Here is a 27,509-nt window from a genome sequence, read left to right as displayed (position 1 = left end):
GTATGCTAAAGGTGTCTATTTGCGAGAACTTCGTTGACGACTTCGAGAACGAGATCCATCGTAACGCTGGCAAAACGCCAGTGCAAACGTAATCGAAGCGACTGTAGCGACGGCCGCAATAGCCGATAGATGCCTTCAACGTGCGGCCGGCGGTAGCTTTCTTTTCGGCTGCTGCTAGGCCGCACTGCTGGCAGCCAGAAATCACGGAGTCTGCGTTACGTCATGTGCACGTCATGTTTCACGTCTCTTAGTCCTCTGTCGTCATAGACGAATCCCAAGTTTGAATCAGAGCGGCGGGAAAAACTTTTTCAACTTCGAATCTAAATTTCTTAGAAATAAATGCATCTTTCGCTGCCGGCCAAGTGGCAACAAAGCCATGACATGCCGAACTATCGGATTTTACTATAAAAAAAATATTAATAGTGCTCTCCTCAGTGTCCCTTTAATAATGAGGAAAGTGGGCATTTCCGTGAAAACAAAAATTTTGTTAGGTGAGCTTGTTTCGTAAGCAATATAGTTCTTTCCCCTGAAATGACAACAGGCTCGCTTAAAGGAGAAGCAAGGAGGAAATAACGGGTGGCAGCATAGTTGTCGCTAACAGTTGTTGCTTTGTTGAGGAGGCACTCGGTTCTTTTTGTTCGTTTTGACTCGATAGTGGTTGAGCAGAAACCATTGGTGCGCAGTGGTTGACCAGTCTAAATTAAGCTCTCGGTGAGACTCCCATTTCTGTCGTGGTATTAACAGAACACCTGACTTCATACAGCAGTCGAACGGAGCCTATGACTTATGTTCTCTTACGGTGTGCTCTCAGTAGTAGACATATTAGAATCACGGTATTTGGTCACTCAGAACCAAGCACCAAGAGAGGATTATGTCTGTCATGCAAGGGCCAGTAGTCTTGCAGCTATCTTAGACAAGCCAGGCACTCCACATAAAAAGGGTTGTCCAGGGGATGGGAGGATACTGAGTGGTCGTCCTGCATTCCACAACACAGTGAATGAAACTGGCGTATGTTTCAGGGCAGTTATTACTTTCAGGTGATTTCGCATATTTTTCAAAGATAGCCTGTGCCGGTGTCTGTAGGGTGTTGCATGTCAATTTCTTAATTGACTTTGTGGCGTGGAGAATAGAAAAAAAATTAGCAGCTGGTGCTCATCTTAAATAAAAGAGAGGCATTGGTTCCAAACCATTATGCTCAGTTAAAAATACAAACGGAAGAAAATGACGCCTTTATTTTTGGTGCAAAGTGGGGTGAATCTGACTCCATTCTATCATTCAGAGATCAAAGCAGGATCTGGAACTGAAGAGATGGTCATTGTGAAAGCTGGTGTGCGAGATCACATGAAAGGGAACAAAATGTACTTATGCTGGACATTGTGTGGTTGCTCTGATAAAGTGTGCAAATTGATTATTTTATTTATACGATATTCTTTTGTTTTTCTCTTAAAAGAGAAACATCAGGGGTGATTATTGCATGCATTGAAATAATTTGCCTTTTGATGCGTGTGTGACTGACACATCAATCTTTATATTGATTCTTGTGCTGTATAGCCACACATATTTTCAAATGCTTGCTGTAGTCATTCAGTGTGACTCCACGAGGTTGTACTCTTGCTCTGTCCGCTAGGAGGGACTTTATGAACATTGGGGCTCTGCAAAACCTGTTCTGTCGGTATTGTGTGACGAATTCTACATGGTATCGTATTTGCCGCCGTTCACTGGCTTATAGGCAATTTTATGGCTTTGCGGATGAGTATGCTATGATTCCTGGTGGTTGGTCGCGCGTGACTGACTTCACTTCGTCATGTGTGAAGCATTCTTGACTCTGTCCAAACTATGTTTGTTGCTGTGTGCATTTAGCCTCCATTCTGACGTCTTCCGTTCTGTTTTGAGGCTAAGAGCAGGCAACATTTGGCTGTATGGGAGGACAATGTTCTTTTTAGTTTTCTAATGCTTACTGCTTTTGTGCACATTTGTAATTCATCAAGTGTGGACTTCAATTCATGATGATTGCATGTGCCTTGAATTATCTTTGAGGAGGAAATTCTTTTACTATGATGTGAAGCCATTTGAAAAACTTTGCCTGCCCAGTGTTTCTGTATAGCTCTGTGCTCTGTTGACCCTGTTTACCTTGTGCTGTGCTGACCTATTGACGCAGTGCTCTTTACCGTGTTGCCCAAGGCAATGCAAGCTTTACCAGACATGCTCCTAAGAACCGCACTGTTTCTTTTCTTTTCTGGCTTTGCCGGAGTTAGTTCCTGACACGTGGCAGGTCTTCATGCCTCACAAAATGCCTGTAAAACTAATTTACTGTTGCTGTGATTCTGCGATTCTGATAAGTGATGACAAGTTATACTTTTATTCTTTATTTCTTGCTGCATTCACTTTTCCTGCATCAGTGGCATAGTCATTGGAGCATGCACCACGCATGTAGGGTGTGCAGTGTTGGAATCTCTGTACTAGCACTGGGTACCCACCAGTGATGCAATAAGCAGGTTTTTCCCCCTGGCTTTTGCTAGGTGCACTGCTTGGAAATGGGCCTTTTACCCCAACCTGTGTCGAACAAAGTGCCTTGAGACATGGCCCTCTTTAGCCAAAGCTGCCCTTCACCATCTCACTTATTGTTGTCATCAGCTTTCACTCTCATTACAATTTTTCATCCCACATTTTAGTTGTGGGCCTTGCACGAGTAAATATGGTATGCTCTAACTTCACTCGACCCACAGTAGTGTGCAGTTTCAGATGTGATTCTACAGATTTGGTTAATGGCACTCTTGGAGCTGCTGCAGGGGAAACACCTTGTTGGACATGTTGGCCACACTCGTGGGCAGCTGTAATCTTGGCTGCAAGCAAGCCTCCTGGTATATTTTTAGCAGTTCTCATGCTCTGAAATTTTTTTTCCTGTGTGCTGTACAAAGGGTGTAAGAGGTCTTAAAGAAAGGGGGAGGAATCCTGTCCCAATGTGTTTTGTCTCTACGCATAGCTCACTCTCATTTGTTTTTAAGCCTGCGTAGGCAGAATTGTACAGTCGTTCCCATGAAGCCAGTTACTGTGCAAGCGAACAGGTCTATGAAGTGGCTGTTGGTTTGCTTGCAACAGCTTTCTGATATTTTTAGGTATCTATGATTGTTTCATGAGCATAATTATAGTTCTCGTCTGCATGTAGAATTGAAAGTTTGGAATGTCTGCATTGGAACTTGATTGTTTTTAAGCTTGTCCTACTGAATTTACCCGACCTAGCACAACGCTTGTATGAGATGGTATTCCATTTTCACCGTCTCATCCACGTAACACCATGTGAGCTGTTGCACATGTAATCCTGTATCTTATGGATGTAACCTGTCTTTCACTTGCAGGCTTGACCACCACAGGCTGCAAATACGGTGTAGTTTCTGGACAAAACTCATCAGGTTAGAATCTTCACTTTTTCTTCATTAATGCGTTCCTGAAGGTTGTCTTTCAAAGAACAGTATGAAGGATACAGAAGCTTCAGTTCATTGAACTGTACTGAATTACGATGATATTTGCCTTTGATATGCTGGAAAGTTCTTTTCCATAGTATGTGAACTGTTGACCAAAACTGTCACCCCTGTGAGTTCTAAGCATTGATGTAAGGACTTAAGCAGGGGTCCAAGGCCTCCTCAGGTTTTTAGCCTTTAGCTTTTGCTTCCTCTTCTACTCTGTCTAAGGAGCAAATAAAGAAAACAAAAGTGGCAGTGTGCTAAACATAGCTAATTGCCAATTGTTATTTAGTTATTAGGCCCACTTGGGTTTGCTTAGGACAGCATCTATCATGATGGCAGTAATGCAAGTGCTTTGAATGGATTTCAAAGGCTACCCTTTTTTTATTGGCAAAGATGACATATTTTGCGGCTGAAATGTTTTCAGCTGCTTGCAGAATTCATTCTAGGGATATCATTCTTCAGGCCTGAATTCTCCTTAATGAATAAAACTTTTCATAAACATCCACAGCTATTGACGAATATGTCCTCCACCTTTTTTTTCCCTAGCTCCAAGTTAGCTGTGCTATGTTGCTTCCTGCATTTGATTGTAAGTATTCTGCCTTTATAACACAGGTTCAATCTTCAGAGAGACCGGACATGGGGCACCTCCTGTGCAAGATTCAACCAGTCAAAACCACGTAGTGAGCCACTGCATGGAATCTGCTCCTTCTGGCAGTGGGAACAACAAGGGTAAAACTACAGAAAAGAAGCTGTACGAATGCACTCACTGCAGCAAGAAATTCAAAAGGAGATACCATCTCAATGTACATCTCCGTCTCCATACTGGTGAACGCCCACACCATTGTGACGACTGTGATAGTAGCTTTGCAGAACAGAGCACTTTAGGGAAACACCGGCGCACTCACACAGGCTAACGTCCTTACCATTGTGGATATTGTGGTGACAGCTTTGCACAAGCTGTCTCTCTAAGGAGACATGAGTGCACTCACACAGGTGAGCGACCCTACCGTTGTGACCAATGTGGTAGCAGCTTTGCACTAAAGACCCACCTGAAGGGACACCAGCGCACTCACACTGGGGAACGTCCTTGCCGTTGTGACCACTGCGGTAGGAGCTTTGCATTGAAGAGCAGCCTGGTGGCACACATCCGTACCCACACGGGTGGAAAAGCCGTTTCAGTGCCAGCTGTGCCCCATGGCCTTTGCGGTACGTTCAAGTCTTGCGAGGCATGTGAGATCCCATAAGGGCGAAAAGCCCTTCCAGTGTGATTTGTGCCATAAGACTTTCACTCGGGGAAAAAACTTAAAATTCCACAAAAAGGCGATCGACAAAGAATAGCAGCGGTTTCTGATGCCCTTAGTCAGTATGTTTTCCTAGCTACCTTTTTATATGCGATCTAACAAGATTCTAGCTGAATACCCTATGATGGCTGGTGGTAGCTAACCTTCATCTTTCTTTACATTTGTAAGTTTTGTTCTTTTACACAGTTTTCAGGAAAATACATTTGTTGTTCCCTTAGGCTACAGACACACTCGCTCTAAGTATTTCCTGAACACGGAGAGTAAGCCTGCTATGCTTGTCAACTCGCATGAATGACAATAAAATCATGGTCACACGTGGATGGCATCACTTCTTGTTGGAGAGAGACTTTAAAAACATTGTTCCTAATATTAGAAAGAGATGTAGCACACCAGAGACGTAATAGCATAGACGTATGCCAGTTTACTGCAAATTGACTATGCACGCGTAGTGGCATGGTTGCAATCAGGCAGGGTCACTGAGCATTCAGAGCCAGCATTCAGTAAACCAGTCTGAATGCTTCAGTAAACCAGTCTACGTTTACGCTACTATGTCTCCACTGCGCTAAATTTCTATTGCTGGTGCCATTTGTCAGCCTGCCTCAGTGAAGAGACTCAGGGGGGTAAAACATGCACAACTATTCTTTTTATTCATGCAGTCTGAGTGGGCGTATTTTTGGGATGTTCATTGTAAATTCACTTATTAATAATATTGAACCTATTTCGGTTTGGTTTGGTTTATTGGGATTTAACGTCCCGAAGCAACTCAGGCTATGAGGGACGCCGTAGTGAAGGTCTCCGGAAATTTTGACCACCTGGGGTTCTTTATCGTCCACTGACATTGCACAGTACACGGGCCTCTAGAATTTCGCCTTCATCTATTTCTGTATGTATGACAACACAGCAAAACCTGCTCCTGTGCTAATCTTTTTGTGTTTAATCCAGCAGTGCTAGTGGCAGGAATGAGTGGGGAAAGGCAGGTGTCCAACCTCGTATTGATGTGTCTTTTGTTAGTCTGCAGGTTTCATGACAGTTCTCTGTACTTTGGTACGAAAACCAACAAAAAGAGTTCACAAAAATCTACATCACCATTTCTCAGACCGCTATCTCTGCTGGATATAAATGGCATTATATTTGTGGAGCATTATGCCCAGACCATTTCTAACCTGTTCTGGTTGTCAGAATATCAGCTTTTTGTGATCATTTCACATTGTGCTAGCTTCTCTGTTGTGTTGGTGTTACTTGAAGAAGCCTTATTTTTTTACATGAGGTGTTCTTGATAAGCTGCAGGGGTCATGGCTGCTGAAACAAAAATTACGGTGATTAGTGCCTAAGATAAACATCGTAATCTTGTAGTGTATTGTAACGCGCATAATTTGGGTCATTTTTGTGAAATTTTTAGTGCACATGAGCATTTTATTGCAGTTTCTATTACATACTGTTGAATACATTCTGGCTGTTTGTTAGGTGTTCATGATAACTAGTTGCAAGGGTCGTGACTGCTGAAACAAAGCTTGATTGGGGCCTATGAAAAACATTGTTATTTTTTGTAGTGTATTGTAAAGTTCGTAATTTAGGTTGTGTGAAATTGCACATGAGTATTTTATTACAGTTGCCATTACAAAATTATGAATACCGTGCCGCTTTTTGTAAAACTTACTTGACATGTTGTGCATTAAATTAAAAAGCAGTGCAGTTCTTTGGTTAGCCTTTTTCTTCAAGTAGCTGATGTTTCCTTTTTTTTTTAGCATTTTGCTTCTAGCATCCACAGACATCATTGTGCCCTGCATCCAGGAAAGAATTTTTATTGCCACTTGCTTCAGCACTTGGTTCTGGTCTCCACAGCAAGGCTATCCTGTCTAATAGCATTGCATTTCCTGTGGCACGACAATGGGCTGTAGTTTTGTTGGTTGCTTTGGAGAAAACTTTAAACCTCTCTTTTTCTCAGCCACTGTTCATTTACATGCCTTTACATGCATCCATTCCGATAAGAAACATTGAGCAACCTTTTCGGTGAATTCAAATTAAATAGCCTCCGCTTTTCTTCGTTGCCCGTCGGGAAGTCCTTTACATGTCCTGCACTCGCATCCCTTGAAGCTCAAGTACAGTTAACCCATATACGCCTCGCGTTTCATATGTAGAACACTGCTTTTTCTTTGTGCAGAAACTCAGTTTATTCTGTAAAAGCTTGTGCCTGCTAAGGTAGATTCAAGAGGGTCTAAACTTTTTCTATGTGGGGATCACATTGCGTTCGTTGTGTATTGTGCGTTGTATGCATTAAGAAAGATTGCGCAGTCTTCTCTGGAGTCCAGTTTTGAAATTCGGCCTCACTGACTACATTGTAATGCTGCAAGGAAGACACGTAATATTTTTGCATTGTCACGGAAGGAAACCACCGCACGTTATGAGAAATGGGATGTTTGCGTTGGGTGGTCAGAACAGACGGCCAGTTTCCAATCAACTATACCTTGTGCATGAATGAAACTTTGCAGCGTCATAAGATATAGTTCATTTAGGTTGTCTAGATGGTCCCCATAATGTTTATTTGTATTTAAATGTGCCCATGGCAACCATGCAGACAAGCTGTACGATCGCACAAGCTGCATTGCAGGCGGCATCAACATCGCACAAATTTCGAGTGTTGCTGGTTGTGCCAGTTTTTTAATCTGTTGCTTTACACATTGCTGTTTGTGTGTTGTCAGTCTGTGAGAAGAAGACGCTTTGAAGAAGACTATCTATGCTCATGCAGAGCAAGCATGACTTCGTGCGAGCCGTTGAACGTGACTTTTTCAGCGTACGCATGTGAAAACATGGTCTGTCTTTGTGCGCACGTCCCCAAATGTCACCGTGCAGTCACGAAAGATGCAGGCTTGTTGACGCCTTTACCAGTAACCTGAAAGGCACAGCAATTTATAACCACAATACCAGACAAATTTGCTCCGTAGAAACCTGCTGGAGTTTTTCTTATAAACCTGCTATTTCAGCACTTGCATCTGCGGGTAAGTAAACGCAACAGGCAGCAGGGTTGTAACTGTCGTTAACCTGTCTTAATTCATTTCGTGTGTGTATTCTGCCGTGACCGAGTCACTCACTCTGGCGCCAGTGACCTTTCCATGCTCAGTTTCTCTTGTAGCGGGCTTTCGCAAAGACAGCACGATCGTGGAGATCGATGTATGCGTTCTTCTCTGTCCGTAATGAAATGGAAAATGCTATGGTTAGTTCTTTCGGTGGTATGTATGACAAGTGCAGGTGCTCTGTGGTGGCTTGTGCAAGCTGGCGGGCCATGTCCAAAAAGACGGTTCCTGTAGCCACCAGTTTTCGCCGAAAGCTGGAACAAACAGCCACTAGTTACTGCATCTCACCGGGCTGTTTTTTTTTTTGTATATGAAGGTCGTCCCGCTCTCCATGCTGGCATGGCATGCAAATATAAAACCCTTTTTCTGTGTCCCAATAGCCGCTACACAGGAATGAAAAGTGCATGCTACCCTAGCATTGCACTAAATGGTCTGCTTTAAAATGCAGGACTGCCTGCATTATTGAACAACGCTGGTGTCGATTGTCGTTTTCTTTATTTTTTGTGATGGGCCTGTTTTCTGTGTTCTTGTTTTGCAGGCATTGGAGGAGCATCAGTAGCCAGGGGAAGAACATTCGAGAGGAACTGCTGCCAACTTATGCAGATTCATAGCTTGACTCTGCCTTCCTGTAAAACAATGTATTGGGGACTTATCTTTGTACAATGCACTGAAATATTCCCCATTTCTGTCTGGGCTCTGTCGAGTGTCACGTTGCCTAGTAGATTATAGCGGTTAATTGTTTTATTTGTTTTGTACTGCGGGACGTGGTTTATTGGCTACCTATTGCGGGACATGTCTTTGTGCCACGCACCAAGAAATCTCCCCTAGATTAAATGGATAACTGTTGGCTTCCCCTTTGTATCAGGCCTGTGGCGAGTGTCACCTTGCCTAGTAAGTTAAACTGGTTCGTTATATTTTCATACTGCTCCTTTCTTGTTTGTAAGCTTTGGGTCCTGTTCGGTTTATTTGTTTTCATTGAAGGCTGCTTTGTGTATTCTACGCTGTATTCCTTTGGTTTCTGTGATTTGTTGTGCTTTTTTTTTTCATTCTGCTTTTTCTTGGAGTCTGATGGCTCAAGAGCCATTGTGTGCCTTTATAAGAGTTCCTTGCTAGTTACGCACTAGCGCCTCCAGGTTCTCAAAGTATCCTGCCTTCCTTATTTGTCATTATGCCCGTTCTAATTCTTACCATCTGTGAAGACGAAGACGACCGTTCTGCTTAGCGGCGGCGCTGCCATCGCTGCGCGTGCTGTGTTCTCGCCTTCGCCGACCACGGACTGTTGCCGCCCTGCTCCTGAGGTCCCAGTGCCTTTAACAAACCCCCATCCTACATTTGGTGGAGTCGCCGGGTAACGATATCGGCTCTGGAGCTCCGTAGCCGCACTCTTCCGACACCTGCGATGCCTGTAGACATCCAACACCAAGCCGTGCAAGCAGGCCCACCGACTGTCATCTGTGCCGGCTCCCTTCGCCAAAGGGACCCGGCTATCTTCAGCGGCACAGATGACCATGACGTGGAAGACTGGCTCGCATCCTACGAGCGGGTGAGCCTGTATAACAAGTGGGATGACGAGACAAAGCTCAACAATGTAATTTTTTATCTTACCGGCATCGCAAACTTATGGTACCGCAACTATGAAGGGGACGTTGCGACTTGGTCAGCCTTCAAGACGAAGTTCTCAGAAGTGTTTGGTCGCCCAGCTGTCAGACAACTTCGCGCTGAACAACGCTTGCGTGAATGGTCGCAGCAGGTCGGCGAAAGCTTCACTAGCTACGTAGAAGATGTAATCGCCCTCTGCAACCGAGTGAACGTCAGCATGCCGGAAGCTGACAAGATCAAGCAGATCTTGAAAGGCACTGATGATGACGCCTTTCAAATGCTGCTCGCTCGGGACTTGCGCACCGTTTCGGAAGTCATCACGCTGTGCCAGAGCTTCGAGGAGCTGCGTAAGCAGAGGGTCCTGACTCATCAGCACTCAGCTCAGCCAGAGTCACTTTCTGGACTGACACCCACAGCTGACAGCTCCTATCTGCTGCAGCAAATGAAGGACTTTGTACGTGAGGAGGTGGCCCGTCAGCTTTCGCTTTTGCCTAGCCCTCAAGGGTCGCCACCATATTTGGCCCCGGCTCTCCAACATGCAATTCGAGAGCAGGTTGCTGAGGTGCTTCTGTCAGCGCATTCATCACCACCTGTCGCAGCTCCGCTGGCGTACGCTGACGCCGCCCCAAGACCAGTCGCCACCCCTCTCAATTATGGCAACGTCGCCCCAAAACCTGTCGCCCGTCCAATGACTTACGCTGAAGTCGTCGCACAACCACGGCCGCCTACGTACCCTATAATGTCAGTGCCCGTACAAGCGCCGGCCCCTTATCTGCGACCATCTCCACAAGACCGAGATCCTTGGCGCACGACGGATAACCGGCCTATTTGCTACACTTGCGGATTGCCTGGCCACGTAGCCCGCCATTGCCGTTGCCGTCTCCCAGTTTCGGCACCGCCGGTCGGGTACTGGCCTCCAGCGCGTCAGTACTCCGCGTCTGCTGAGCCCCGTGCGTCCCCTCGTCCTTTCTCCCCCGACCGTTCAGCGATTACCGACCGCTGTTCCCCTTCGCCGCGATGACGCTCCATTTCTCCGATGCGTCGCCGCCCAAGTAATTCTCAGGAGGAAAACTAGATGTCGCTGTTCCTGAGGCAAGAACTGCGTCCTCGTCGAACTACCAAAGACCTCAGCTGGCCCCTGCGAACCTTATTGACGTTTCGGTCGAGGGAATTTCTGTCATGGCCCTTGTAGACACTGGCGCCGCAATTTCAGTAATAGACGCAAACCTTTGTCGCCGCTTGAAGAAAGTTAAGACGCCAATTGCCGGTCTCTCGCTGCGCACGGCCAGCGCTCAGCACATCAAGCCGTCGGCAGCTTGCACCGCTCGAGTTTTGATTCAGGATGTCCTCTACACGATCGAGTTCGTCGTACTGCCGTGTTGTTCTCACTCTGTTATTTTGGGCTGGGATTTCCTTTCTCGTCATGCCGCTGTCATCGATTGCGCTCGCGCTGAAGTCGGGTTCTATGCTCTGCCCCAATCCCTGCCGGACGCTGCTCCTTCACCGCCATGTATTAAAGCCCTCGTCACCGAAGACATCGACCTGCCTCCATGCTCTTCCGTCCTTGTGCGCCTCTCTTGTGCCCCTTCTCGTGATGACACTGTTCTTTTCACGCCAGCCCATACTTTCCTCCGGCGCAAGTGCCTCCCTCTGCCTTACGCCGTATTGACTATTTCTGCTGGCCTTTCCGTACTGTGGGTCTGTAACCCGTTTCCCTACCCTAGTGCTCTGCGCCGTGGCGAATGTGTCGGCAGTGTCCAACCTGTCGCGGCTATTTTAACCCATGAGGAGACTGCCAGTTCATCGCACATCAGTCTCGCTGCGCTCAGCCCACCATCTTCTACAGCCACTCCTTCATCTACCGAACTATTTCTCCGCTCCATCGACGCAGATCTTCCACCGTAGCAGCGCACGCAGCTTCTCGACTTGCTCAACCAGTTCCGCGCCTCCTTCGACTGTCATCACAGCTCACTGGGCCAAACGTCGACTGTCACACATCGCATAGACACAGGTGCCCACGCTCCTCTATGGCAGCGCCCCTATCGTGTGTCGGCACCCGAGCGCCAAGTTATTGAAGATCAAGTCGACCAAATGCTCAAGAGCGGCGTGATTAAACCCTCAAGCAGCCCATGGGCTTCGCCAGTTGTGCTTGTCAAAAAGAAAGACGGCTCAATCCGTTTCTGTGTAGACTACCGCCGCCTTAACAAGATTACGCGCAAGGACGTATATCCCCTGCCACGCATCAATGACGCGCTAGACTGCTTGCAAGGTGCCGAGATATTTTCCTCTTTAGATTTACGTTCCGGGTACTGGCAGGTACCCATGGAAGAGGCCGATCGCCCCAAGACAGCTTTTGTAACACCTGATGGCCTATATGAATTTACTGTGATGCCTTTCGGTCTTTGTAATGCTCCCGCCACGTTTGAGCGGATGATGGATACCATTCTGCGTGGTCTCAAGTGGAAAACCTGCCTCTGTTACCTCGACGACATCGTCGTGTTTTCGCCTGACTTTGACACTCACCTTTACCGCCTGAAGCACGTTTTGACCTGCCTCTCTGACGCCGGCCTCCAGCTCAACTTAAAGAAGTGCCATTTTGCCGCTCGCCAACTCACCATTTTAGGCCACGTTGTTTCCAAGGAGGGTGTCCGTCCGGACCCGGCTAAACTTCGTGCTGTGGCTGCGTTCCCTCGACCTACTTCTATCAAAGAACTGCGCAGCTTCCTAGGGTTGTGCTCCTACTTCCGTAGGTTTATACGCAACTTTGCCTCAATCGCTGCACCTTTGACACAACTTCTGTCCGGCAGTTCCGATCTTTCGCAATGGTCCCAAGTGTGTGACGACGCCTTCGATTCCTTGCGCCGTATGCTCACTGCCCCACCGATACTTCGCCATTTCGACCCGACCGCACCCACCGAGGTCCATACTGACGCCAGTGGGGTAGGCCTCGGCGCCGTACTCGCGCAACGTAAACCTGGCTTCGCCGAATACATCGTTGCCTATGCCAGCCGCACGATCACAAAGGCTGAATCTAATTACTCGGTCACTGAAAAAGAGTGTCTGGCGATAGTTTGGGCCCTTACCAAGTTCCGCCCTTACCTCTACGGCCGCCCGTTTGAAGTCGTGACCGACCACCACGCGCTGTGCTGGCTGTCCTCTCTGAAAGACCCATCCGGTCGCCTCGCGAGGTGGGCCCTTCGCCTCCAGGAATACGACATCCGCGTCGTGTATCGTACTGGCCGCAAACATCAAGACGCCGATGCTCTATCGCGCTGCCCACTCCCAGCCAATACTTCGAGCTTTTCAACCTTAGACGCCTCCTCACCGATGCTTCACATCAGCGCCATGCCTTCGGCGCAGCGTGCCGACCCATGGATCTCTTCTCTTCTTGACTTCCTCACAAACCCTACGGCTGCTTCTCCGTCGCGTGCTCTTCGCCGCCGTGCTTCCCATTTCTCAATTCGTGATAACCTCCTTTATCGCCGCAACTACAGCTCAGATGGCCGCAAGTGGTTGCTAGTTATTCCCCGTCACCTTCGCTCGGAAGTTTGCGCCCATTTTCCCGCTGACCCGGAGTGTGGTCATGTCGGAGTGTTCAAGACCTACGCTCGCATCCGGCTACGATATTATTGGCGTGGCATGTACACCTTCATCCTCAAATACGTGCGCTCTTGCCTTACCTGTCAACGTCGCAAGCCGCCACCTCAACGTTCTGCTGGAGAATTGCAGCCGCTACCCTGCCCGCCATGCCCATTTGACCGCGTCGGCATTGATTTATATGGCCCCCTTCCGTACACATCGGCCGGCAACCGTTGGGCTATCGTCGCGGTTGACCATTTGACAAGGTATGCCGAAACCGCCGCCCTTCCAGCTGCCACAGCCTCCGAAGTTGCCTCGTTTATTTTAAACCGATTCATCCTTCGTCATGGTGCCCCTCGCGAATTGCTGAGCGACAGAGGCCGCGCCTTCTTATCCGATGTTGTGAAGGCACTGCTCACCAAGTGCAATGTAATTCATCGCACCACCTCCGCATATCATCCGCAAACCAACTGTCTCACTGAGCGCTTTAACCGTACCCTCGGTGACATGTTATCTATGTACCTCTCTTCAAACCAGTCTAACTGGGATCTTGTGCTTCCGTATGTAACCTATGCGTACAATACCGCAACGCAGTCAACTACTGGCTTCTCTCCTTTCTTTCTCCTTTACGGCCGTCACCCTTCTGCTACCATCGACACCATTCTGCCGTACCAACCCGACGCTTCCGAGTATACGCCTCTATCTGAAGCCGCCCAGCACGCCGAAGACTGTCGCCGCATCGCCCGTGCTCTCACAACTGACAACCAGTGCAGAGAGAAATCCCGCCACGACCTCAATCAAACAACGCCACACTTCCCCAATGGCTCCCTTGTGTGACTCTGGATTGCGACAAATACTCCGGGCCTGTCGTCAAAATTTCTCGCCAAATACCATGGCCCATACCGTGTCCTGGCGCGTACATCTCCAGTTAATTACACAGTCGAACCTCTCGTGCCGTCTTCTGATCGCCGCTGCCGTGGACGCGAGACTGTTCATGTCCAGCACCTCAAGCCATTCTACGACCCAGCCATCCTGCCCGCGCCCTAAGTCGCCAGGTTGGCTCCTCTTTTCCCCGGGGGCAATTGTGAAGACGAAGACGACCGTTCTGCTTAGCGGCGGCGCTGCCATCGCTGCGCGTGCTGTGTTCTCGCCTTCGCCGACCACGGACTGTTGCCGCCCTGCTCCTGAGGTCCCAGTGCCTTTAACAAACCCCCATCCTACACATCTTTTAATTTATTTCATATCTGCTTTTTCGTCAGTTATTTGGCAAAATAATTGTGCTTGGAAGTCTCAGATGAAAATATTGTATAAAAGTAAGACTACTTTTTGCAGTGCAGTTGGATATTCAGCTTGAAATCGCAGCTGAGAAAATCTTTTTCTTGTTGTGCAAATCTTATGGCTTGTCATGCACATTTCGTACTTCCCAAATTGAAAATACTGTATTAGTCACCACAGTGGTGCAGTGGTTATGGCGCTCAGGAGCTGACCCGAAAATTAGGGGTTCAATCCCGGCCGCGGCTGTCGCATTTCTATGGCGGCGAAATGCTAGAGGCCTGTGTACTGTGCAATGTCATTGCACATTAAAGAACTCCAGGTTATCAAAATTATCCAGAGCCCTCCTCTGCGATGTCCCTCATAGCCTGAGTCGTTTTAGGGATGGTAAACCCTTTAAAACCATACCAAAGTACTGTTTTGAATTTGGTTTGGTTGGTTGGTTGTCATCCATCAGTACTGCCATATTGTTATGTTTAATCATCATACTTTCAAAGTAACAATGGAGAACATCTCTTCCTGACCTACGTACTGTGTTGTCATATGTCACGATGGTGACTTTAAGCCATAGCGAGAGATGTCTTATGGCGTCAGAAGTCAATTTTTCTGTGGAAAAGCACAGGGTCACCTTGTAAGCTGCCAGTATGGCAGTGGCATGGTTCAAAATCTTAATGTTTCAAGGCCGAGTTCTCCTTTGAAATCCCTGCAGCTGCATACTTGGCCAGAGAGCATGATCAGCTTCTCATCACTCATGATAAGTGAAACTGTGTGATAGCCACTGTGGTGGCTTAGTGGTTATGGTGCTCGGCTGCTGACCCGAAAGACGCGGGTTCAATCCCAGCCACGGTGGTTGAATTTCTTTGGAGGAGAAATTCTAGAGGCCCGTGTATTCTGCGAAGTCAGTTCACGTTAAAGAATCCCAAGTGGTTGAAATTTCCGGAGCCCTCCACTACGGCATCTCTCATAGCCTTAGTCGCTTTGGGACGTTAAACCCCTTAAACTAACTAAACTAACGAACTGAAACTGTGTGATAGCATTTAGTATTTCTGCAAAGCCGGCAGCGACAATGTATCAGTATTCAAAGTTTATTTCACAGCTTCATATCTCCTCCATGGTTGGTAATCTGCTCATACTTTTCTATATATATGTGTGCTTAACCTGCCATGACCAGTAACCTCTCACGAGCAAGCATTTACTTAAATGCCTCCTGCCACGGCGGGCAGTTTGATCACAATCTGGTGGGCTGGTTGTGATAACATCGCAAGGTCACGTGACTCGGCTGGCTTATCTGCCACCTAGGTTGCTTCTCTGGGGATTACTCATGGATTTTTCACTCATGGCCAACAAGTGAAGAACAATGCTGGTTTTTCTACGCACTGGCTCATTAACGGGTTCCCATTAACAAATCGTAGCTGAAGCATCCACGGCATGTGGTGATGACCACATTAATCAGATTCCTAGTGGTAGGGGAATGCTTTTACGTAGCATTCAACAGTTTCGTCAGTACACACAGCTATGCTATGTTGCGGTCCGCCGGAATGTAGTCCTCCGAGGGAACATCTGGCCAACAATGCATCAATGACGCGTTGCCACAAATCTCCATGTGTCCGATCATGTGTGTTTTCAAGAGCTTCATCTCTATTCCGTATACCCATGCAGCGACCAAAGTAGCGCAGCACACGTGGCACAGAATGTATCAGCTGCACTGTCCACTCTCTGACGTTGCCTGCGTGTGGTAGCAGCACAAAAAATGGACCGGTGGACTGGGCAGGCGAAGCGTATCACGTGGCCAACGAGGTGTTCAAACTTCTCAAATCACTGCTCTTTGTTTTTTGTTTTAATTTTATTTCTAGGTGTTTGCCATTAGGAATAATGAGAAAGGTAGAGAAAGTTAGAAGAAAGAGTGTAAACAAGCCTCTTTTAAGAAGTGGCAAAAGTTCTCGATAAAGCAATGATCATGTGTCCACTTGCGATAGTCGCCTGCGACGTCCCATCGCAGGCCTACCTTTCTTAGGAAGCGTTCCCTCATGGAGACTGTAGCCATGGGGAGACGGTTCGTTTTCAACAATTTCTCTTTCTCTCGCTTCTTTTTCGACTTTGGATGCTGCCCATTTGGCGAGCGCACAAGCCCTTGTAGGCCGTCAACTTACGGTGTCTAAGCTGCCTTTTTATTTCTTTGTAAGGTCAACATGCTCTTTACGGGGCAGTCTCGCGAGGGCTGAGACGCTCTTCGATCTCCACGCTTACTGGAAGCGCGACCTCTTCATATTTGGGGGGATTAACGGCACCTCCTTGTTTGCTATAACCGACTGATGCGGCCAAAGCTGTATCTGAAACATATTGCCATAGCTCAAGGCATACTCTGACGGTGCCACCGCACATGTTCATACGAAGCAAGTGTTTGTTGTATCTGTGGCAGCTATAAGTGAGCTCTACTGTATTGCACGTGCATCAAGCCACAGACTCAAGCAGATGGTTTTAAAGCAGGCTGGGGCCTGCTGCATGATACGTGCTCTATATACAAAGCATATCAACAATGCTGTTGTGGTTTTGGAGACTCCTGCTTAGTCTACTGCGCTCTGTTTCGGTTTTCAGACATGAAGACCAGCATTACGAGGACACGGTAAAATGTGCCTGAGGAACAACCTTCGAAAGCAATGTACTGCTGCGAACACGGGCAGAACCTTACTTTCACTTATTCGCATCTGCAAAGTAAGGTTCATGAGAATCCACCTGGCTCTGCCAAGAGAACTAGCCCTACGAGCCAGGCTGACATGTCAGGCATTGTTAAAGATACCACAACTGACGTTGCATTTTAGCTGGTGAAAAACATCAGTTTAAAATTTTTTTACTAGCAGTTAACAGCACATTGCAAGTTGCTCTTCTTTTTTCCTATCCATATCCTCTCACATTTTGTGTCTAGAGAAGAAAGGCTACAGAAAGTGTTGTTAGATGTGTTCTTGTGCGTTGCCATTTACACAAGAGCGCACATGTTCCGATGCCTGTGGCATCTGTGTTCATTCCAAAGTGACACTCCTTTGCTCTCTTTTATTTTGCAGGCCATTACAGAAAAGCCAATGCATACAAGGTTCGAGAGGAAGAAACCTTCAATACCACGCCTGCCAGCCTTTGATGACTCCATTGCTTCATGTTCATAACCTGGAAAATTCCATGTGCAGTGATCTCAGTGCATTGTGTCTATGCACAAAGTGGATTGGAAATAGTTTTGATGTAATTGCTTCAATTACAGGGACCTTAATAATGAGGAAAGTGGGCATTACCGTGAAAACAAAAATTTTGTTCAGTGAACTTGTTTTGTAAGCAATATAGTTATTTCTCCTGAAATGACAACAGGCTTGCTGAAATGAGAAGGAAGGAGGGAATAACGGGTGGCAGCATAGTTGTCGCTAACACTTGTTGCTGTTGTTGAGGAGGCACTCGGTTCTTTTTGTTCGTTTTGACTCTATAGTGGTTGAGCAGAAACCATTGGTGCGCAGTGGTTGACCAGTTTAAGTTAACCTCTCGGTGAGATTCCCATTTCTGTCGTGGTATTAAGAGAACACCTGAAGTCGAACGCAGCCTATTGCCTATGCACTCTTGCGGTGTGCACTCAGGAGGAGAAGTATTAGAATCCCGATATTTGGTCACTCAGAACCAAGCACCAAGAGAGGATTATGCCTGTCATGCAAGGGCCAGCAGTCTTGCAGCTATCTTAGACAAGCCAGGCACTCCCCGTAAAAAGGATTGCACAGGGGATGGGAGGATACTGAGTGGTCGTCCTGCATTCCACAACACAGTGAATGAAACTGGCATATGTTTCAGGGCAGTTATTACATTCAGGTGATTTCGCATATTTTTGGAAGATAGCCAGTGTCAGTAGGACGTTGCATGTCAGTTTGTCAATTAACTTTGTGACTTGGAGAATTGAAAAAAATAAGCAGCTGGTGCTCATCTTAAATAGAGGAGATGCATTGGCTCCCAATCATTATGCTCGGTTCAAATACAGACAGCTGAAAATGACGCATTTATTTTTGATGCAAAATGGGGTGAATCTGACTCCATTCTATTATTCAGAGATCAAAGCAGGATCTCTGGAACTGAAGTGACGGTCATTGTGAAAGATGATTGATGTGCGAGATAAACAAAATCATACGAAAGAGAACAATATGTATTATGCTGGCCATTGTATGGCTGGTCTGATATGTGTGCAAATTAATTATTTCATTTACACGATATCCTTTTGTGCTTTTCATTTAAAGCAGAAACATCATGGGTGAATATCGCATGCATTGAAATAATTTCTCTTTTGATGAATGTGTGATTGACACATCAATCTTTATATTGATTCTTTTGCTATACAGCCACTCATATTTTCAAATGCATGCTTACGTCATTCAGTGTGGTTCCACCACATTGCACTCTTGCTTTGTCTGCTAGTTGGGGCTTTGTGAACATCGGGGCTCTGCAAAACCCCTGCTGTCAGTATTGTGTGACGAATTCTACATGGTATCATATTTGCTGCTGTTCACTGGTTTATGGGCATTTTTATGGCTTTGCTGAAGAGTACGCTATGATTCCTTGTGGTTGTTTGGACGTGACTGACCTCACTTTGTCATGTGCGAAGCATTCCTGACTCTGTCCAAACTATGTTTGTTGCTGTGTGCATTTCGCCTGCATTCTGACGTCTTCCATTTCGTTTTGAGGCTCTTTTAAGAGGAGCCAACATTCGGCTGTATGGAGTGTACCGTGATAATGCTTTATTTGAGTTTTCTAATACTGGATGCTGCTCTGCACATTTGTAATTCATCATGTGTGGACTTCGATTCATGGTCATTATATGGACCTTGAACTATGTTTGAGGAGGAGATTATTTTATTATGATGTGAAGCCATTTGAGAAAATTCCACTACCCAGTGTTTCCGTATAGTTCTGTGCTCTATTGACCCTGTTGACCCTGTACTTCCCTGTTGACCCTATGCTGTGTTGGCCTACTGACGCTCTGCTCTTTACCCTGTTGCCCAAGGCATTGCAAGATTAAGACCTACACTTTTTTTTCTTTTTACTATGGTGATGTCCTGACACGTTTCAGGTCTTCATGCCTCACAAAATGCCTGTAAAACAGATTTAGTGTTGCTACGATTCTGCTCGGGATTATGCAATATGTGATGACAAGTTATACTTTTATTCTTTATTCATCACCGCGTTCACTTTCCCTGCATCAGTGGCATAGTTATTGGAGTGTGCACCAAGCATGTGGGACGTGCAGGGTTGGATTCTCAGTACTAGCACTGGGCACCCACCACTGATGCAACACGTAAATTTTCCCCCTGGCTTTTTCTGGGTGTAGTGCTTGGAAATGGGTCTTTAATCCCAACCTGTGTCGAAGAAGGTGCCTTGAGCCATGGCCCTCTTTAGCCAAAGCTGCCCTTGCACCATCTAACTTATTGTGATCATCAGCTTTCACTTTCGTTACTTTCCAGTGTGCTAACCTCATCAGCATATTTCCAGAGACGGTTTTTTTCCATGCCATCCATGGTGTTGGAAAAGCTGGTCACCTTAAACGTCTTTCAGAGTAGCACATTGCAAATGTCAGTCATGACAGTTTCCTCTTTTTTTCGCCCAATTTTTCATTCATATTGGAGGTGTGGGCCTTGCACGAATAAATATGGTATGCTCTAACTTCACTCGGCACACAGTAGCATGCAGTTTCAGATGTGCAACTACTGCTTTGGTTAATGGCACTCTTGGAGCTGCTGCAGGAGAAACACCGTGTCGGACATGTTGGCCACATTCGTGGGCAGAAGATCTTGGCTGCGAGCAAGCCTCCTGACAATTTTTTCCCAGTTCTGCTCTAAAAGTTTTTTTCGTGCGTACAGTACAAAGGTTATAAGAGGTCATAAGGTTATAAGAGTGTGTTGCGTCTTTAAGCCTAACTGACACTGGTTAGTTCTTAAGCCTACGTAGGTGGACATGTACAGTCCTTCCCATGAAGCCAGTTACTGTGCAAGCAAACAGGTCTATGAGGTGGCTGTTGGTGTGCTTGCAACAGCTTTCTGATTTTTTTAGGTAACTGTGATTCTTTCATGAGCATAATTATAGTTCTCGTCTGCATGCAGAATTGAAAGTTTGGAATGTTTGCTTTGGAAATTGATTGTTTTTAAGCCTGTCCTACTGAATTTACCCGTCCTAGCACAACGCTTGTATGAGATGGTATTCCATTTTCACCGTCTCATCCGCATAACACCATGTGAGTTGTTGCACATGTAATCCTGTGTCTTATGGATGTAACCTGTCTTTCACTTGCAGGATTGACCACCAGAGGCCGCAAATACGGTGTATTTTCTGGACAAAACTCATCAGGTTAGAATCTTCACTTTTTCTCCATTAATGCATTCCTGAAGGTTGTCTTTCAAAGAACAGTATGAACAATACAGAAGATTCAGTACATAGAGCTCTGGTGAATTACGATGATATTTGTCTTTGATATTCTGGAAAGTTGTTTTCCATAATATGTGAACTGTTGACCAAACTGTCAACCCTGTGGGTTCTTCGGATTGATGTTAGGACTTGTACAGGGGTCCAGGGCCTCATCAGGTTTTTAGCCTTTTGCTTCTTCTTAAATCCTGTTTAAGGGGCAAATAAAGAAAACAAAAGTGGCAGTGTGCTAAACAGCTAATTGCCATTTGTTAGGTATTAGGCCCACTTGGGAGGGCTTAGGACAGCGTCTTTTATGATGGCAGTAATGCAAATGCTTTGAATGGATTTCACAGGCTACCCTATTTTATTGGAAAGGATGACATTTTTTGGAGCTGAAATTTTTTCAGCTGCGTGGAGAATTCATTCTGGGGATATCTTTCTGCAGGCCTGAAATTCTCCTTAAAGCTGACCTGTTGAATAAAACTTTTCATAAACATCCACAGCTTTCGACGAATATGTCCTCCACATTGATCTTTATTTCTATAGCTCCAGGTGAGCTGTGCAATGTTGATTCCTGCATTTGATTGAAAGTATTCTGCCTTTATAACACAGGTTCAGTCACACAGAGCGACCATGGTGCGCCTCTTGTGCAAGATTCAACTGGTCAAAGTCGCCTTATGAGCCACTGCATGGAATCTGCTCCTTCTGGCAGGGGTAACCACCGGGGTAAACCTGCAATAAAGAAGCTCCACAAATGCACCCACTGCAGCAAGGGATTCAAAATAAGATCTCAGCTAGTGGCACATCTCCGAGTCCATACCGGCGAGCGTCCATACCATTGTAACGACTGTAGAAAGAGCTTTTCACAAAAGGGCCACCTAAACGTACACCAGCGCATACACACGGGCGAGCGTCCTTACCATTGTGACCATTGTAGTAGCAGCTTTGCACACAAGAGCAGTCTAGAGGCACACCGTCGCACCCACACAGGCGAGCGTCCTTACCGTTGTGGTTATTGTGGTGACAGCTTTGCACAAGCTGTCACCCTAAAGAGACACCAGCGCACTCACACAAATGAGCAACCTTACTGTTGTGACCAATGTGGTAGCAGCTTTACACAAAAGAGCAATCTAGAGGCACACCAGCGCACTCACACTGGGGAACGTCCTTACCATTGCGACCACTGTGGTAGCAGCTTTACAATGAAGAGCAGCCTGGTGGCACACATCCGTACCCACACGGGTGAAAAACCGTATCAGTGCCAGCTGTGCCCCATGGCTTTTGCGGTACATTCGAATCTTGCAAGGCATGTTAGATCGCATAAGGGTGAAAAGCCCTACCAGTGTGACTTGTGCCTAAAGAGATTCCCTGAGATGCAAAAGTTAAAACTTCATAAAAACGCGATTCACAAAGAATAGCAGTGATTTCTGATGCCCTTAGTCAACAAGTTTTCCTAGATACCTGTTTATATGCACGCTAACGACATTGTAGCTGAATGCCCTATGAAGGGTGTTGGTAGCTAACCTGCATCAATAATTACATTTGTAAGTTTTGTTCATTTTCTCAGAGTTTTCAGAAAACATCATTTGTTGCTCCCTTAGGCTACACAGTCTTTCTCCTTTAAGTCTCCTGAGCATGAAGACTGAGCCTGCTATGTTCGTAAACTTTCATGAATAGAAATAAAATCACAGTCATACGGGGATGACATCACTTCTCGTTGGAGAGCGACTTTCAAATACTTTGTACCCAATATTAGGGAGAGATTTAACATTCCAGAGATGAAATAGCATAGACGTATACCGGCTTACCACAAATTGACTACGCACGCTCAGTGGCATGGGTGCAACCAGGCGGGGTCACTGCGCATTCGGAGCCGGCATTCAGTTAACCAGTCTACGTCTACGCTAAATCTCTCTATTGCTGGTGGCATTTGTGAGCTTGCCTCAGTGAAGTGGTTCGGGGAGTAAAACATGCACAACTATTTTTTTTTATTTCATGCAGTCTGATTGGGCGTATTTGTGTGACGTTCATTATAAATTCACTCATTACTATCACTGAACCTATTTCTGTTTGTATGACAACACAGGAAAACCTGCTCTTGTGTTAATCTTTGCGTGTTTATTCCAGCAGTGCTAGTGGCAGGAAATAGTGGGGAAATTCAGGTGTCTGACCTCATATTGTTGTGTCTTGTGTTAGTCTGCAGGTTTTATAACAGTTCCCTGTTCTTCGGTATGAAAGCCAACAAAAAGAGTTCAGAAACATTGACATCAACATTTCTCAGAGCGCTCTCTCAGCTGGATATAAATGACGTAATATTTGTGGAGCATTATGTCCGTCCCATTTTTATTCTGTTTTTATGGTAGGAATATCTGCTGTGTGTGACCATTTCATTTTGTGCTAGCTTCTTTGTTGTGTTGGTGTTACGTGAAAAAGCCTTATTTTTTTTAATAAGGTGTTCATGATAAGCTGCAAGGGTCTTGGCTGCTGAAACAAAAAATACTGTGGTTAGTGCCTACGAGAAACATTGTAATCTTGTAATATATTGTTACGCTCATAATTTGGGTCTTTTTTGTGAAATTGCTTAGTGCACATAAGTATTTTATTCCAGTTTCAATTACACATTGCTTAATACATTCTGGCTGTTTGTAAGGTGTTCATGATAACTAGTTGCAAGGGTCATAGCTGCTTAAACAAAAAGTGCTTTGATCGGTGCCTATGAAAAGCATTGTTATTTTGTAGTGTACGGTAAAGTTCGTAATTTGGGTTTGTTGTGTGAAATTGCACATGAGTATTTTATTACAGTTGCCATTACAAAATGTTGAATACCTTCTGGCTGTTTGTAAAAACTTACTTGACATATTGTGCATTAAATTCAAAAGCAGTGCAGTTCTTTTGTTAGCCTGCTTCTTGAAATAGCTCGTTTCCTTTTTTGGTGTTATGCCTCAAGCATCCACAGACATCATTGTGCCTTGCATGCAGGAACAAATTTTTATTGTCACTTGTTTCAGCACTTGGTTCTGGTCCCCACAGCAAGGCTATCCAGTCTAATGGCATTGCATTTCCTGTGGCACAATAATTTGATGTAGTTTTTTTCAGTTGCTTTGGAGAAAACTTTAAACCTCTCTTTTTCTCGGGCACTGCGCATTTACATGCCGTTACATACATCCATTCTGATAAGAAACATTGAACAACCTTTTTGGAGAATTCAAATTAAACAGCGCCCGCATTTCTTTGTTGCACGTCGGGAAGTCCTTTTCATGTCTTGCACTCGCATTCTTTGAAGCTCAAGCACAGTTAACCCATATACGCCTCACATCCTATGTGCAGTACACTGCTTTCTTTGTGCAGAAACTCAAAGTTTATTCTGCAAAAGCTTGCGGCTGCTGACATAGGTTCAAGAGGGTCTAAACTTTTCCTATTCAAGGGTCGCATTGCGTTCGTTGGGTCTTGTGTGTTGTATGCATTTTTAAAGATTGCACTGTTTTCTCTGGAGGCCAGTTTTGAAGTTCGGCCCCATTGACTACATTGTAATTCTGCAAGAAAAGCATATAATATTTTTGCATTCTCGTAAGGGAACCACCACGTGTGATGAGAAATGCAATTATAGTTCATGTAAAATGTTTGAAGGGTTAGCACACTTAACAAGTGGTGGTGACTCGGTGGTTATGGGGCTTCTCTGCTGACCCGGGAGATGCGGGTTCGATCCTGGCCGCGGCGATCGAATTACGATGGAGCTGAAATTCTAGAGGCCCGTGTACTGTGCAATGTCAGTGCGCATTAAAGAACCCCAGTTGGTTGAAATTTCTGGAGCCGTACACTGCGTCGTCTCTCATAGCCTGAGTCGCTTTGGGACTTTAAACCCCATAAACCAAACTGAACCAAACACTTAATAAGTAGTGGATTTGCCTTGTATCCTACACTGTAGGACAGCTTGAAATTTGGAGTTGAGAAAAATATTGCCGCCAATAAAAAAACGGTTCTGAATTGTGAAGTGTAATAAACATTTTATATCAAAAATGAAATTATTTCAATTTTTTTCATATTTCTGAAATTTCGGTACATACGGGTTAAGCTGTGTATTCGGAGAATGTGTACAGTCTATGTCAAAAGTATACAGCCCAAGGGGTCTGCTTCTGAGCACTGCAGTGCAGCTCGTCTTGCATGCTCAGGGACTGTAATGTTACGAAGGCAGGTGGAATTTATGTCCTTAACCCTCCCAAGCTTAGGACTGTCAGATATGCTAAAAAGCCCCGCTAGATGGCTTGGAAGCAAACCCCTTGGGCTGTATGTGTTTGACAAAGACTGTATCTTGTGTACTCGAGGAATGATTACAGAGCATGAAACGGCTGCAAGCCCAACTTTGTTGATAGAATGCATGCCCTCTGTGTGACTGCAAAAAAAGGAATTCGCATGTTTTTTAGTTCTGGCTCATGATTTATAGATTAAAAAAAAGGGCTAGTAAGCCGGGTCATACTTCTCACGGGGATTCCAGCAGCTGTTTTAAAATTAAATGGACAAAGGAAGAATCACTTCAGACTCTGCGCAATGCTGGACTGAGTATTTTCAGTGTACACTCCACAACCTTGAAATGTTTTGTGATCACCGTTGGTGTTAAGTGAGTGCTCGCACACATACAAGCACATTTCTTGTACTACTGAGGCAAAGGAGAGAGATCTCACTAATGGCCTCGGACCACCATGGTAGTTGCGTGCTGTGGTATACTGCAGTGTAAAAGTGCACAAATCTTGCTGTCTAGGGCCATCAACTTGTGCCCGACACCAGTTACGGGGCAGGTTTTATTTATCATTGGTGTGAAGTCAACTAGTAGATGAGACATAAGTACGGACACAGTTTTGGAGTGGATGTGCATTCTGGTATGTGTAAGACACAGCAGCGTGACAACGTGCGTTGGTGCATCACCATTTCTCGGTTGCATCTGGCATTGCTCTGTATAGTGGACTTTCCGAGCGGTTGTAAGACTCACTTCCTTGACATGTTGTGCATTGAAACTGAAAAGCAGTGCAGTTCTTCAAAAGCTGCTGTTCCTTTTTTTACCGTAATTTTTCTTCGAGCATCCATAGACATCGTTATGCCATGCATCCAGCAAAGAATTTTTATCCTCACACTCTTTAGCACTTAGTGCTGTTCCCAAAAACAAGCCTATTTTCTGATGGCAGCATTACCAGTGGCACAATTTGTGGTAGAATTTAATGGCTACTTTGGAGCAAAGTTTGAGCCTATCAATTTCTCAACCACCTTGCATTTGCATGCCATTGCATACATCCGTTCTAAAAAAAAACGTTGAAGAACTTACTTGGTGAATTCAAATTAAACAACCTCCGGTTTTCTAAGTTGTACATTGTGCAGTCTTCCCCATGCCTTCCACTTATGTGTGAAACTCAAGCGCAGTTACACTTCGTGTGCTGCCTGCTCTTTGCAGCTACTTCTTTGTGGGGAGCACCACTAGGCATAGACTCAGGTGCCAGTCTGATTCATTTCATTCAAAGGCTATAAAACGTATGCTCATGCTACTATTTTTTATTTGCCTGAGGAGTTGCGTTCTGCCTGACTGCTATGTCAAAAGCTAAGGTCGAATTTCGATAGAGGTTAAATTCTAGAGTCACGTGTACTGCGCGATGTCAGTGCACGTTAAAGAACCCCATGTGGTCGATATTTCCGGAGCCCTTCACTACGGCGTCCCTCATAGACTTGCTGGTTTGGGATGTTAAACCACCATAAGCCGTCAATTAAGCTATTCATTCAGGTTCAAGTAAATGACATATGCAGGGTGTTCCACCTAAGACTTTGCACAGTTTTTAAAAATAGGCTTGTTGAGTTAGAACGCTTTTTTCGGCGTTGCACTGTCAAGAGGGAAAGACGACGAGGAGCGGGCAGTGCCGCAGGACGGAGAGCTGACATGGAGGAAGGAAAAAGGAAGTTTTTTTTCCTCCATGAAGGCTGACAAGGGACGATTTTGCTCGGTGTTGGTACCCATGGGATAAGGCCTTACGCATTAATAGCACTAATAAACCGCCATACGTACAAGTTCAGCCGGATATAAAGTTTAAATCCTGCAAGGATTGCAATCCACCGAGTGCGATATCGAAACCAAGAGCGGACAGCACAGTCCAGTTTCGGTTTTTTTTTTCGCTTGCGCTGGAAAGTCACAACTTTGCAGCGTGATAAGATGCAGTTAATTTAGGTTGTGTTCATGGTCCTCATAATGTTTATTTGTATCTGAAATGCGCCCTTGCCAACAATGCAGTGTAAAATATATGATGGCGAAAGCTGCATCGCGGCCGGCATCAACAATCACACACTTTTCGTGTGTTGCCAGTTGTGCCCGTTCCGTCTGTTGCTTTACATATTCGTGTGTTGTCAGTCTGTAAGAAGAAGAAACTTTGTAGAAGGAAATCTATGTGCCTACAGAACAAGGATAACTTGGTGCAACCCGGTGAGCGTCACTTTTGCAGCGTGCGCTTGTGAAGACATGGCCCGTCTTTGTGCGCGCGATCCTAGATGTCACCGCGCAGTCACGAAAGATTCGGGATTGCTTGTTAACGCGTTACGTAAAATGAAAGCCTCAGAAGTGTATAACTGCAATACCAGACAAATTTGCTTCAGTGAAACGTGCCTGAGTTATTCCTATAAACCTGCTATTTCAACACTTTTATATGCGGGCAAGTAAACGCAACAGGCTGCAGGGTTGTTACTGGCGTTAACCTAACTGAATTCATAACATGTGTGTCTTCTGCCATGTTCGTATCACTCGGTCGCCAGTGAGCTTTCCACGCTCATTTTTTCTT

General features: G+C 45.6%; 1 protein-coding gene across 4 annotated transcripts in view; it reads left to right on the top strand.

The window, feature by feature from the left end:
• The window catches only part of LOC149329287 (uncharacterized), an 83,341-nt gene that overhangs the window by 44,418 nt on the left and 11,414 nt on the right, over nucleotides 1-27,509 (top strand). Inside the window, exon 1 of one of the 4 annotated variants that reach the window (XM_089561887.1) lies at nucleotides 22,134-27,157. The exons of the other annotated variants lie outside the window; for them this stretch is intronic. Within the exon in view, the coding sequence (XP_089418013.1) occupies nucleotides 27,121-27,157 (37 nt within the window). The 5' untranslated portion in view covers nucleotides 22,134-27,120. Of the gene's footprint in view, nucleotides 1-22,133; nucleotides 27,158-27,509 lie in introns of those variants that run through there. 4 annotated transcript variants of the gene reach the window in all.

The sequence above is a fragment of the Amblyomma mixtum genome, chromosome 9 (genome assembly GCF_055824585.1).
Source record: "Amblyomma mixtum isolate Tamu chromosome 9, ASM5582458v1, whole genome shotgun sequence".
Classification (NCBI taxonomy): domain Eukaryota; kingdom Metazoa; phylum Arthropoda; class Arachnida; order Ixodida; family Ixodidae; genus Amblyomma; species Amblyomma mixtum.
The sequence above is the reverse complement of the archived record's forward strand: the minus strand, read 5'-3'. Positions and strand labels throughout refer to the sequence as shown.